The 13,886-nt window shown below is 42.6% G+C and overlaps 1 protein-coding gene across 4 annotated transcripts; it reads right to left on the bottom strand.

Moving 5' to 3' along the window:
- Positions 1 to 2,598: 2,598 nt before the first annotated feature.
- Positions 2,599 to 12,558, bottom strand: LOC133411349 (serotransferrin-like). Of its 4 annotated transcripts, none has more exons than XM_061693629.1 (17): positions 12,481 to 12,558; positions 11,069 to 11,220; positions 10,128 to 10,230; positions 8,828 to 9,019; positions 8,628 to 8,757; positions 7,507 to 7,562; positions 6,932 to 7,095; positions 6,641 to 6,794; positions 6,404 to 6,564; positions 5,929 to 6,025; positions 5,819 to 5,839; positions 5,417 to 5,581; positions 4,475 to 4,625; positions 3,506 to 3,573; positions 3,255 to 3,436; positions 2,914 to 3,106; positions 2,599 to 2,801 (listed from the first exon to the last, which is right to left on the bottom strand). In XM_061693629.1, the coding sequence occupies exons 1-17, from the start codon at positions 12,521 to 12,523 to the stop codon at positions 2,755 to 2,757; spliced, it is 2,079 nt and encodes a 692-aa protein (XP_061549613.1). In that variant the 5' UTR covers positions 12,524 to 12,558; the 3' UTR covers positions 2,599 to 2,754. The 4 variants fall into 4 exon arrangements, with proteins under 4 accessions (XP_061549613.1, XP_061549614.1, XP_061549611.1 ...); XM_061693630.1 differs by having other exon boundaries at positions 11,069 to 11,217; positions 12,481 to 12,526; XM_061693627.1 differs by having other exon boundaries at positions 3,255 to 3,573.
- Positions 12,559 to 13,886: the final 1,328 nt, after the last annotated feature.

The following is a 13,886-nucleotide window of genomic DNA, read 5'->3' as shown; positions in this document are numbered from 1 at the left end:
TACGTAGCTGTTTTAAATACATGACGACATGGAATTCTCTTTGTTTGATATTTGATTTGGCGGCAGGATGGCCGACTGGTGAGAGCGTCTGCCTCACAGTATTTGTAATTACATGCACGAGCACCAGCCTATCTAAGAGCTGAACTTCAGCTCAATTGCAATTGCAAGATGTAGGGGGTAAAATACTTATTTCACTTGAAATCCACAACTTTTGATAACTTTGTGCGCATGCTTTTTATTTATTTTTTATTTTTTTATGGCGGCCCGGTGACCGACTGGTTAGCACACCTGCCTCACAGTTCTGAGGACCGGGGTTCAATCCCCGGCCCCGCCTGTGTGGAGTTTGCATGTTCTCCCCGTGCCTGCGTGGGTTTTCTCCGGGCACTCCGGTTTCCTCCCACATCCCAAAAACATGCACGTTAATTGACAACTCTAAATTGCCCGTAGGTGTGACTGTGAGTGCGAATGGTTGTTTGTTTGTATGTATGTGGCCTGCGATTGACTGGCACCCGGTTCAGGGTGTACCCCGCCTCCTGCCCGATGATAGCTGGGATAGGCTCCAGCACGCCCGTGACCCTAGTGAGGAGAAGCGGCTAAGAAAATGGATGGATGGATGGATGGTATGGATGATATTTGAATTGACAGTAAACTTCAACGAGGAGTGGCATTACTTTTTTTTTTTTCAAGAATTTTTCAACTGATGCCTGTTGTGAAGTGATTTGATTTCACTGCCAACATACAGTGCTCATATTTCAAAATTTTGCTCGCAAGTCAAAGCAAAAAGTCGGCCAAACGACTGCTCGAATCTGAAACAAACTCACAAGAGTCACTTGTATCTCAAGGCACCTAAATATAATAATCTCATATTGGCTAGTTACATTAACCTGCCAAATAAATGCCATAATTCTGAGCTACATTATTAACTAAATCCTGACATACTGTACTTACATCGACTCATTGTAATGAGTATTGAAATGAGTACTGAGGACTGGATTGTACTCAAAGTTGTATTGTGTATGGACGTAATGGTAACAGATAAATTGATACGACACTGATCTTTGTATTATTCCAATGTTTACCATGTCAACATTACCCAAAGAAAGGAGCCAAAAGGCTCACCTGGTCGCATAGGTAAATTGAGCTAGTAACACTTCCCACTTTGTTCTCGATGAACAAATATTGTAAAAATCTCCCCAGACATGTTTCACAATACAATCGGGGTTTTCCTGACCTCTCAGTACACGTTTCAACACTGGAATGTTTGTGGTGTGATTCCGATAAGACGCACGGCTTAACAGGGACAAAATAGTATTTATGATGTTGACTTTTGTTTGGTGTGTTCATTATGTTTCAGGACTTTGGTGACTAACAAAGAGGTGAGGTAAGGATGTTTAAGGCCATTTATTCATACACGCCAGTAAATCCTGCTCCTCTTTTTTTGGTTTTTGCATTCAGCATTAATGGATGACCTCAACCAATACCAAACTACAATAAAGTAAAACCACACTCACCTTTTGAAGAAGGTCCTGATTATCATGTCTCTAAAAGAATATCCCAAGCAATTTTCCTCTGTCCTGGCTATGTTAAGAGTGATTTTTTTACTGGGAAAACATCTGGGCCTGACAATCGTAAAAGTTAAGCTGAGTACATACATACCGATAATTGGGCCCAATTTGAAATTCCCCCTTTCTGATCAAAGCCAGAAAAAACCTGATTACATCTCTAAAAGATTATTCTGAGTGATTTTCTTGTGGTGTGGGCGTGTTAGTGATTTTACCTTCCTTTTTATCAACATTAGCAATAACACCATTATCAGATATCTCTGAATGATTGCAAGACATTATCTTGTCATGTGTATAGGATATACGTGCAATCAACTGCCACATTCGGCAAAACAGTTCAAAGCAACTCCTTCCAGCTCGACTAAATTGTGGAACCCTATAGCAGGAGACTGGGGGGGGGAGAAACACCCGTAGGAACGTTAAACATCTACAATGTGGCGTTTTACATAAGATGTCTTCAAGAGTTTTACAAACGGTCCTTCTTTGTTCCTCAAGCTGTCTTTACGATTAATGCCACGAGGGAGCCTCATTATCCATCCATCCATTATTTGAGCCGCTCATCCTCACAAGGGTCGCTGGTCTACCAGCGCTGGAGCCTATCCCAGCTATCATCGGGCAGGAGGCGGGGTACACCCTTAACTGGTTGCCAGCCAATTGCAGGGCACAAATAAACAAACATTCACACCTAAGGGCAATTTAGAGTCTTCCATCAACCTACCATGCAAGTTTTTTCTTTTCAGATGTGGGAGAAAAAAAACCCACGCAGGTACAGGGAGCACATACAAACTCCACACAGGCGGGTCCGGGATATGAACCCAGTCCTCAGAATTGTGTGGCAGACGCTCTAACCAGTCGTCCACCGTGCCGCCCTGACGAGTACATCCACCCAAAATGGTACTGAGTAAATTTAGTGCATTACTACCCACCTTTGCAAAAACCTAAAGCTGAATATCTTATCCAGTATGTTGACTACAACACTAATGTACTTTTTGGTAATGATTCAGAGCAAGATTTTGTAAGGCATTGAAAAGGCTTTATTTGATAAATGAGGTACATGTTAGAAAAACAGTTTGCGAAATTGGTCTTTAATATTTGCGTAGGGATAAGTATTGATTTGTAATTGAGCATCTTGAGATCAGAGAGACAATACAATGTAGCATCAGTATGCATCATGGAAAAGATGTTGAGCCATCTAGTTTGTCTGCTGACAGGTGTGGGACGTGCACAATTTCTCCAGATCTGTGTGAAAGAGCAAAAGGGGGAAAAAAGCATTTTCACTATGTGACCATTTCTGTTATAACAGACTAATTCCATATTTACAGGGTGGTTTGAGTCCAAAAGCATCCCAAACCTGGAGTGGCATCGCTGCACTGCCTCAGTGCGGTCATGGCATCCATGTAATCTGGTCCTAAGAAGCTCTTATAGTTGGATCCGCTTGGCACCTCCTGGAGACATTTGGTGGAGTCTTTGAAGAGGAGGTTCTTCCCAGACTCAGACTTAAACATTTTGAAACCGGGGTCGCTGCCGCTTGTGCCGAGCCTGGCCTAGGAATTAAAGTTTGGAGAAAGTGACATTAATTTGACCTGTAAAGAATGCATTTTTGGGTCATGCCCAGATTTCACCCAATGTTGCCAACTTTTGAGTGCAAGATTAACAATTTGGTGAGACAGCGCACTGGATGCATTTCCCTACCTGCTGTTCCTGGAGAATACTGACAACTTTGTTGCGGGTCTCGGGGCGGGTCACCACAGCATGTGCCGGGGTGGCCGCCAGGTGGCAAGACTCAAAGTCTGTGATGGGCACCGGACCCTTGGTGGGGCAAATGAGCTCATAGTCACTGCTCAAGACATCTGCTGCCCACGCTGGACCCTTACCTGCAAAGGAGCACAAATATGATCGGTTTTGGTACTGGCGGGGGCGTGTGTGGTGTCTAAGGTTGTTACCGTCACTGTTTTCCTCAACAATTGTGTGTTTAATGAAGGCCACATCACCAGCACCCTCAACAAGACATCTGAAAAGGAAAAAAGATCAAACTTCCATTTCCAAACTAAGCTAGGACAGCGGAACCCCAATAAACCGAACTGAACGGTGTCCAAAAATAGTCTCCATTTGTCACTTAAACTGCCATTGACAAAGTCGGTTACTTCCAGAATTGGCTGTTGCGGCGCAATGCAGTCAGAGGATGAGAGACTCATTTACAGTCAGAACCAATTCCCAAAGGAATGCCTCCAAGCAACCATGTTGAATGTGGGGCATTGGTGTGACAGCCATGTCATGATGGTGAAATCTATCGTGTATAAACTCACAGCAGAGTGCGCAGCATGGTGCTCACTCTGAAGAGTGCAAAAGTCTCTGCAATGTCATTTTCTGTCAAGCGGTTTGCCTTTGGCAACAGATTTGGAACTCTGCGGCACACCAATTCCTCACAGCTCATTAAAGAGACTCCTATGATGAGTACTGTACATCAACATCATGACCAAGCACACCAAGTTTGGATAAAATGTGGCAGTTTTGAACATTTACCATAACTGCTGGACTGGGTGCTAAGGCCACGAAAAACTGTACTATACAGTAATATGGGTGCAGCTGGCCTGGGGGAGGGGCTAATTAAAACAAAAATGAATGGGCAACAGTTACATCGTAGGACCCAACCCCTCTTAGTCAGTTCTATTGAGGTTCCACTTTGTCTGCTTAAGTTAATTTCATTCTGTACTTGGGTGGGGGGGTGCTGTCTAACTTTTTTTTTTTTTTTTTTAAATTGTCCCCCCCATAAGCGCTACTGCAGCATGGTCTCAGTTGAGGTTCTGTGTTAGAATCATGTTCAGTCAGCTGGGATAGACTCCAGACATTCTTGCTTGAGAAGTAGACTGCTGTTTTCTTAATGCTCTTCACAGTTGCATGAAGAATCTTACCTAAAGGCCCCAGCATAGCCGTAGTACTTCTCCTCTGAACTGGGTTGGCACTTGAATTTGTCATCCACAGGTTTCCCACTGCCTGCGCACTGAGAGCAGAACGGCGAGCCGGCCGGAGCTCCAGGGGCGCAGCCGCTACTGAAGAACTTGCCTGAAGAAACGGAACAGGGCATGATGTACTTTTGGCAACTTTTTTTAGATTTAGTGTGTAATAAAGTAAATTTGTCCGGGACATTGATACATCGTCACTGGAACTGAAAGTGTATTGCAGTTTTCCCTAGTATGCAGACTACACACCAGTTGTAGTGAGAGTGCCTGGTGCCCCCCATCAAGCGAACTCTGACCCTGTACCTGGTAAGAACTGGCACGTTCCCTGCATCAATGCACCCAAAGACTGGTTTCAAAAGGCAGACTGACCTCACTGCAACCAAGCCCCTGGCTCCAGTTTTAGACAATTTTCCCCAGTCTCTCACTTGTTCAGCAAGTACATTGCTATACCCTGTATAGTCCCAAGCAAAAAAGGCTATTTTAAAATCCAACCAAACTAGTGTTTTGCTCCAAGGAAGACAATTTTTCAGTTTCACGACACCAATCCAAAGGAAGCCCTGTGCGCTGCCAAAAACCTCAGTCTGCAATTCATGAGTTTGTTTGGGATTAAGGTAGTAAATGTAAATTATACCAACCCCTCCTTTGATTACAATGATTATCCTGTGGGTGCATTATGCCAATTTGTCATATGAGGTGTCCCAATCAAAAGAAAATGTACCTTGGGGTGTTACTGATAATATATAGAGTTGACAAAGTTTGGAAATACAGCATTCAAAATATTGCAAAACATTTACTTCTAGCATCAATATGGTTCCACTCGAGTCTACAACAAATTCTACCCCAACAATTGCAAGTTAGAATTAATACCGTCATTTCAAATATGAGTCTACTTACTGAACTCGCAGCTGCCGGTCTCCTTGTGGATTTTACCCATGGGAATGTTCCAGCCGGCGTTTCTGCCAAAGCCTGTGTGGCAGGACCGCTTCCCCCTCAGGTTGGCCCAGGTCACCCCGGAACCCTTCTTGACCACGGCGACTGCGAAGTAGGACGATGACGAGGCTACACACGCCACAATAGGATTTAGATGGTTTTCTTCACCAAGAAACCCTCAGAAAATAACTTGCCGAAAATCATGCATGTTAGTCATTGATTGTATTGTCCTTGGGTGTGAATGCTTGTCTATATTGTACGTGCACACTGACTGGCAACTAATCCAAGCTGTACCCGCTTCGCTCACCCAGAGCCCACCTGAGACCCTAATGAGGAACAAGCAGTATAGAAAAATACATTGCTTACCTCCAGATATGCTGCACTTGGCTGTGGGGACAAGAGGTACAAATGTAACTCATTGAGAAACAATTGGGGTAGGTGAGAGAGGAATAATATTGACTATTCTCTTCCTGTACCTTCATCGTACTGCTCCACCATGGCTGGAACCAGACCGCACTGTCCGGCAGTGTACACCTCCCCCCCATCCACTGCCACGGCATCTGCCTCTTTACTCTAAAGTAAATTAAAGATCTGCTTCAAACCCGAAAGGCGGACTTCCTTTTCATTTCCAGGCATGGGTCTTTGCCTTTCATGCATCCTGTTATAATCAACATGTCCACACAGTTTTGTATAGATGAAACTGATCTATTTTTTTATCTTTTAATGGGTGTTACTAGGTGAAATTGCTGCCTTCCTCTTTCATTGCAGGTATGGTGTGTTAAACTGTGCATTCCGTGACTAAAGAGGCCTATCCAATATGGGGTTGGTTTGTGAAAAACGTTTTCTGCGGCTAATTTTAAAAATTTTCCAGGGGGTACTATAGAGTGACTTGTGGGTTATAATGCGGACCCTTAAATTGCATAAATTTTCAGAATAAATTTGTCATTTTACCATGATCATCTTAAGGCACTCTTCCACACTGGGGGCAGTCTGACACAGAATTTTGTTTTCGCCATCCACCATGCCATTGACACTCCATGTGTCACATTTCCGTGTCTCGCTGTGGCCCACGGAACACCACGTGATAGCGCTTGATCCAGCTGCAGTGATCTCTGGGGGGAGGAGAAAAACAAAAAAGACCCAAAATTGTTCAAGTGTTCAGCTGAGTTAGATTGAGTTTGTCGTTACCTTCGTTCAGAGAGCGAATGGTGCTCATGTAGCTGGCTCCCAAATACAAAAAGGAGTTTGTGTTGGGAGGCAGCTGGACCAGTTTCTGTGTGGAGTCTTTGAACATCAGGTTCTTGGCGGGTGCGTACGCAGCCGAGGAGAACAGGTTGAAGCCCTGTTTTGACAAAGAAATGTGCACAAAAAACCTCTCAAATCAAGTGTGCATCTTACCGGATTTAAGCCCCTCCAAGGCAGAAAACAAAACAAAAAAATCCACATGAACACATTTCTCAAATCAAGTGTGCATCTTACCTGCACTGTGGTGACGCTTCGCCAGATCAAGTCTGCCAGCGCCGGGTCTTGGCGGGTGACCACAGCATGGGCGGGTACCCTGGCCAGGTGGCATTCTTTGTAGTTGTCAATGGGTGCTCTGGTGTTGTCCACACACAACAGCTCATAGTTGGCCTTCTCGCTGTCTGCAAATAAATACATTTGTCCAAATTGACAACTGTTGAGATTTATAGTAATCTTCAAAATACATGAACTATAGCAACAAATTACAGCTGGACGAGCCGGCGTATGGGCCCTTACAACCACCCTCCAAATGATAGTAACTGACACTCACATGGGAAAAAAAAAAAATCCAATTCATCATCACCCATCTGTATAGCATATCACTTCTGATTCTGGCTCATTTGGGAGAATGAGGATTCTTCAATATATTTTTCATAACCTGAAAGAATTTGGTGGACACCAATCATGACTGACCCATGAAGCAGCATCAAGGATCCATGCTTGAAATTGAACAGGAACGCCGGGTTGCCAATATCTTTCGACATGACTAAGCAATAAAATTGAATCCAAGAGAGTACCTTGAAGGAACTCACCTGGTACAGTCAGATGCTTGACAAACGCCACATCTCCAGCATCTTCTACTAGGCACCTAGTGACAGACGGTTGTTGAGATTGTTAGTGAGCTGAATGCAAAGAGTGAGTCACTGTGTGCCTCACAGACCCACCCACAATGGGTGTAAACTTCAGAAAATTGTTTTATCCCTCCCACACACTAATAGATTTAAACTAAACTGCTTCACGTATTGAGAGCACGTTGACACTGTCCAAGCTGCAAAGCATGCTTGCCAGTTGAATGCTCTAAACTGGTTCAAGAATATCAAGGAACAGAGCTTCTTGAAACTGGCAACTGTCTCAGAACAACCTGTGGGGTTTCCGCAAAGGTCTGTTCTGAGACCCCCCTCCCCCTAACCCTTTGTTCGATCTGTACATTCTTCAATTATGGCAGCCAATATGGAGCTATAATGTGCACATTCACAAATGCAGATTGGAGTCACTGACAGCAGGTGAAAATGGGCCTGGAGATTCACTGTCACTCCATTGACGAGAGGGTATGGATGCAGTACTTCCAGAATGCTTCTGTCAAGTCCTTACTAAAAGGAAAATTTCACTTTTAGCCCAGTGCGCAGGTCTCTGCAATGCCTTCTGGTCACTCCAAATATACCCAAACAGCTCTGCTTGTGTACAAGGCTCTTAAAGGTCTCGTGCATCTCTGAAATGCTAGCGCAATATGAACCTTCTAGGGCTGTAGTTACCAACATGGTGCCCGTGGTAGTCCACAAGGACTCTTCTAAAGCTGGAACACCAGTTATGGGACATTGCGATTTCCTCGGAATGAAGTGATCATTTGAAAATGTAAACACCGGCAGAGATTTCTAGAAATAGTGTTGCATGTTGATAGATCTGTTCAAAAAGGTTAGTGACCCCTTTTCTCCATCTTTGAGAACCTTTGAGTAATCTCCTGCTGGTGATCAGAGTCAGGACTAAATACAGTGAGGCTGTTTCAGTTTCTTTGCTATTCTTTCAGTAGAGCTCTGGTACATTTTTGGCCTGCTGTGGAACTAGCTCCATTAAATTTGGACTGGCCTGCATACTGCCTAAACCCATTAAAACTGCTTGAAAATATGCGATATAGCGGGGTACCCACTGCACTTACTGGAATGCACCGCCATAGTCGTAGTAGGGTTCATTGTGAGACCGTGAGCAGTCTCCCTTGCAGCCTTTGCACAGTTTGGAACCCTTTTCTGCTCCGGGGGCACAGCTCCGAGAGAAGAAGTTACCCACCGCTGCAAATAAATAAAAAGGTTCAAAATAGCTCAACTTCGGTCTATAACTTTAACACGAGACATCACTCACCAGCTTCAATCGTTTGGTCCTCAATGCCTGCCCACTTCAACACACCCAACTTGATCAGAGTTCCAATCGGGATGTTCCAGCCAGCAGATTTTCCCAAACCAGTGTGGCAAGATCTCTTCCCCGCCAGGTCCCGGATGCCAAAGTCTGCGCCCTTCTTAACCACGGCGACGGCGTAATAACAGCTATCAGATGCTGAGCACATTGCATAATTAAAAAAAAGTTAAGTTGCTGTGCAACTATTTCTCCAGAAAAATGAATTTGGTCAATACCAGCTGATAGAAAATTCATTTGGGTATACAATGATCAGGCTTATTTTGAGTCAGTTTCCTCCTGATCAAAGTCTTCAAAGGTCTGATTTTAAGGTGTCTAAAAGATTGAGCGATTAACCTGTGGTGTGGGTGCATTGATGAATTTTACTCCCTGATGTGCTCAGAAAACACTCGGGGCTGACAATCGGGCCAAATTTGAGCAAAACACTCCCACGGCGTGGGAGTGTTTTGAGCGATTTCACTTCCCATCTATGGGAAAGAAAAGTGTTTTACCCATTCTACATTTCTGACCACAATTCCTAGCTTCTATTACCACTCATTGTATTTTCTGGCCCTGTGGAACCATGCTACCTCATAGGTCAGCCTTTGTATTCCAACATCTGATTTGGGAAGGAGACATTTGTCAGCAGTGATAAATGGTTGTATGTTGTGTCAACAATCGCGTCAAGACACCATTTATCAGTTATGCAAAATTGCCAGAATTCTTCGATTTAAGGTCCTATGCGAACAAAAGCAATTGAGTGTTTTAAGTCAAACATGGGTCAAAATGAGGGACACAGATGTAGTCAGTCTGCGATTGAATGCAAAAGGTTTGAAAAACGACCGGATCAGACCTTGTGTTTGTGATGTAGCTATTTCATTATATTGTCTGCCCATTGAACTGAATTTCTGGGTTGCATGTGAGCAGGTCTCAGGCCCCAAATCATACAAACGGTTTAAAGTCTACATTTGTTTGAAATAACTATACAATGTAACTGGATGAAACCGCGACGCTCGCAGTCTTTGTCAAAATGTCAATGCTTAGCCACCACAAGCCACATGAAAGAGCAAAGCCATTTTCAATATTTAAATTAACAGTAGTAGCAGTAACAGCTGAATTATATCAAATCCATCTCACAATTCTAAGGCAATACCAACTAGAAGCGCTTGAAAAAGGGCCTCACCAACCCTAATTCTTACAAACAAACTGGACAACAACAACAACAACAAAAATTTGCTGGCATGGGACCTTTAATGGATCGTTGACTTACTGGCACCATAGTTTTCTGCAATTATGGGATGGAGTTTGAAGTTTTCCAGTCCTGCAGTGTAGACGTCTCCTCCATCCAACGTGATGGCGTCGGCTGTTCCTGCCTGTTCGGAGGACAATGAAAAGTCATCTTATTAGCAACTCCTCAGAGCCAGTGTTGCCAACTTGGCATCTTTCACAGCCTTCTAACAACTATTTTTTTTTTAAAACGCTTGCAAACAATCATAATTTTTGGCATGTACTCTTACCTTCTCAAACTGCAAAAATGCCTAAGCTTACCTACTGTTCACAAGAGTTGTGACTTTTTCCAACTCATCAGCAAGACAAAATTTTAGAATACAAAATCTTGTTTTAAGAATCTTAATTCAAACTATTCCATTGGCAAATAAATATATATAGACAAAATATCTTGTTTTAAGAAATATCTGCCAATGGAACTCAGGAATTGACTTGATAAGATTGTTAAAACGATCTTACTGAAAATGTTTAAATAAGTACAGTACGTTCGTGACAATAAAAGGTGATTCTTCTTCACGAGGTAAGATTTTGCATTTTTTTTGCAGTGCCCTGTTGCCAATTTAGCAACTTTAGCCAATTTCCCATCTCTCTCACAACCAGTTCTCAAAAGCAACTGGTGACAAATCTTGCAACTTTTGGTGGGTACAACCATTTTCCAAAAAGGTGACGAGCAGCCACTGTAGTTACTTCTGGCTGGGCGAGATGTGGCATACCCTGAACTTGTCAGCCAATCACAGGGCACTATTTAGTTCACCTAACATGCATGTGGTAAGCCGGAGAACGCAGACAGAAATCCATGCAAGCACAGAGAACATGCACCATTCAAACCCAGAACCTTGGAAGGCGAGGCATCCGTCTCAACCATTCAATACCAAGCTGTCGCTTTAAGAAATCCCATTTGAAAACAATGATTTTGATGCTCACATGAATGGCTTCGATGCATCCTTTGGAGTCTGCTTTCTGCACGCAGGAGAACACGGGCGCCTTGGCGGCCAAGTCAGAGCACTTTTGTTGCTCCTTGTCCGACTTGACGCACCACCTGACATGCTCGGTGGGGGCCGACAACACAGCAGCTACTACAACAAGGGGGGGGGGGGGGGTGTTGAGCATAGAGTATGACAGTGTTCATTGAACTTTGGAAAAATGTTTATTCCTTATTGTGTCTTGGTAGTTCAACTAGTAACATTTTTCCACTACTGAACGTTTCTGCACACTCGTAGGAAATCGCCAAGCTATAAACATGCAATCCGCAAGATCAGTCTCAAGAATGTTACAAGCCCTCCCTCTACTGGTACATGACATTGAATTTCGTTCCAATTGAAAAATATTAGCAGCATTTGAGTATAGTTTAATTTACCTCAAGTACAATTTTACATACATTTTTACTTCCTACATTGAAGCACAGCGCGAGAGCCAAGTATTTTTTGCTCAAAATTTGACAAGCGCTGTGCTTGGTGCTGCCGAACAATTATGTCACTAGTAGCATGCAGCTGTCTGCTCGTGCAGTTTTCACTCTGTTAAAAAAAAGTACAGTACGTTCAGGTCAATAAAAGGTGAAAACTGCTGTCCTACTTGTGTGCAGAAATGTGAAACTGTCGAAATAAATTTAAGACCTTCACTCTCGTGCACCCTAGTTTTCCACTGAATTGTCTTACAATAGTTACGACAGAGGGTAGTAGAAGGCCAAAAGTGGCACTAATGGAAAAACATCGCTAGAAAGGTTATTTTAGTATCTGCAACTCCTAATAGTGCAATGAATCTCACTCGTGAGGACAAAGTGTGTACTCTTACATTGAGCTTAAGCTGACTAAAAGATCAAAATCAAGTTGCTTTCCATACATGCCTACTAGTTGAGCCTCAGTGTTACTAATGCAGCACACTAGTTTATGCCAAAGTTTTGTACACTAGTATGCCAAGTGGCACAAGAAGTGAAAAGGTTACCAATAGTAAGTATAGCAATTTGCTTTTAATATGCATCTTACAGTAAAATCCATGTACTTTACTAGTATGCTCTTCGACAATTCACAGAAGGGCACACGAGTGCCTGACCAGTCGTGAGGCAAAACTGCAATAGTTGACAACTGTTACTAGTCCTACTAGTGTATAAATAGTTAACATATTGCATGTGACTAGTACCATTAGTGCAGTTTTGCCTCACTAGTGACAGGTAGTTCTACTAGCATGTAGAAATTTCATACAGTGGAAAATGTTTTTACTTGCATGAGTTATTCTAACAGTGCGCCCTCGTCTTATTACTAGTAAGACCGACGAGCCTACAAGCACATGGGTGAAGGCTGGCGAATAAATGCTTTCCATGTGTCATCGTTTGAGTTTACCCAAGTAGCTGAGCAGCAGTAGCGCCGAAAGGAGATGCTTCATGGTGGACGGTCTCCGGGTCAGCAGAGTGAGCTGCAGTCAGAGCGTCCTTTTATAGCCACACTTGAGACTGGATTGGGGGGAGGGGAAGAAAAAAAAAAAAAAAAAAAAAAAAAAAACATAAGTGGCACAGTTTACTCAGGTTTCCCAACTGGGTGCACCTTTGTGTGCTTTGGAAGCAGACTTCAACACAGACCATTCTTAACATCCTTTTGTCAAAAGGATGTTAAAAATCAAAACTTATCAGAATCATCTTTATTTGCCAAGTATGTCCAAAACACAAGGAATTTGTCTCCGGTAGTTGGAGTACAACACTTTGGAGATAAAGACATTGACAAAAAACAATTGTGCAAAAAGATGCAGAGTCCTCTAGCACTTAGAGCAGTTTGAATGACTAATATTGCAATAGTACGGTGCAATGACCATTGTGCAAAGGGCGCCGAGACTTCAAGGAGTGCATGCGGTTTAAAGTGACGAGTAGTGCGATCATCTGGGACAATGTTGGTTGTGCAAATGTTACAGATACGCAGCATCAGCACTGGGGCGCCCCAAGGTTGTGTGATTTTAAACTGTCCCTAAAGGAAACATGTAATTTGATAGCCATTCAACTTATTATAAAGCCTTTATCTCTTTTTTGGTAGGGGGTTTACAGCCCCCTTGCTTGACATTTTTGAATTACCTACAATGCACACATCTGTCGCAAAAACCGCAGAAAAAGCCAAATTATGCAGTTTGTGTAAAAATGGCACATTAGGAGACTGCAACACAAGGACCCCAGATACAAAAAGGGGTTATACCAGTTACACAAGCTTTATTTTGTACCGCATCCCCCCCCCAAAAAAAAAAAAAAAAAAAAAAAAAAAAAAAAAAAAGCGCAAAGGAAAAACAACAGACAATTGGAGTCAACACTCAACCAACAAAAACTGTTGACTTAAAGGTCACTTTTTACAAATTCATGACAGTTTGTCAATATAGAGTTTAAAGTTTAATCCAAATGCTAATGAGCTGAATATTTACATTTAACTTTAGAATGTTACAACACGAACCCTCAACTTCGATAAATACTTAAATTCAAAGTCTAAATGCCATTTGGGTGATTATTTTAGTTTTAGCATTTAATATATTCAGCATTTCTTGCCCCTTTACACTCCAACTTAGATTATAGATCAATGCTACATCTAAACGCCTTAATATTTAGCCTCACCCTAAACAGTTACATTTAGCATTTAAACAAATTTCTCAATTTAGATGTTGAATACTAAAAACCAAAACCTGCATTCACGAATCGGTTCTCCTGAAACATGAAGCTATTTGGATTTAACCATATAATACAGCTCTGATTGAAAAATGTAAAAATGCAAAAAGT

The sequence above is a fragment of the Phycodurus eques genome, chromosome 13, assembly GCF_024500275.1.
Source record: "Phycodurus eques isolate BA_2022a chromosome 13, UOR_Pequ_1.1, whole genome shotgun sequence".
Taxonomy (NCBI): Eukaryota; Metazoa; Chordata; class Actinopteri; order Syngnathiformes; family Syngnathidae; genus Phycodurus; species Phycodurus eques.
This window is presented reverse-complemented; position numbering and strand designations above follow the sequence as displayed.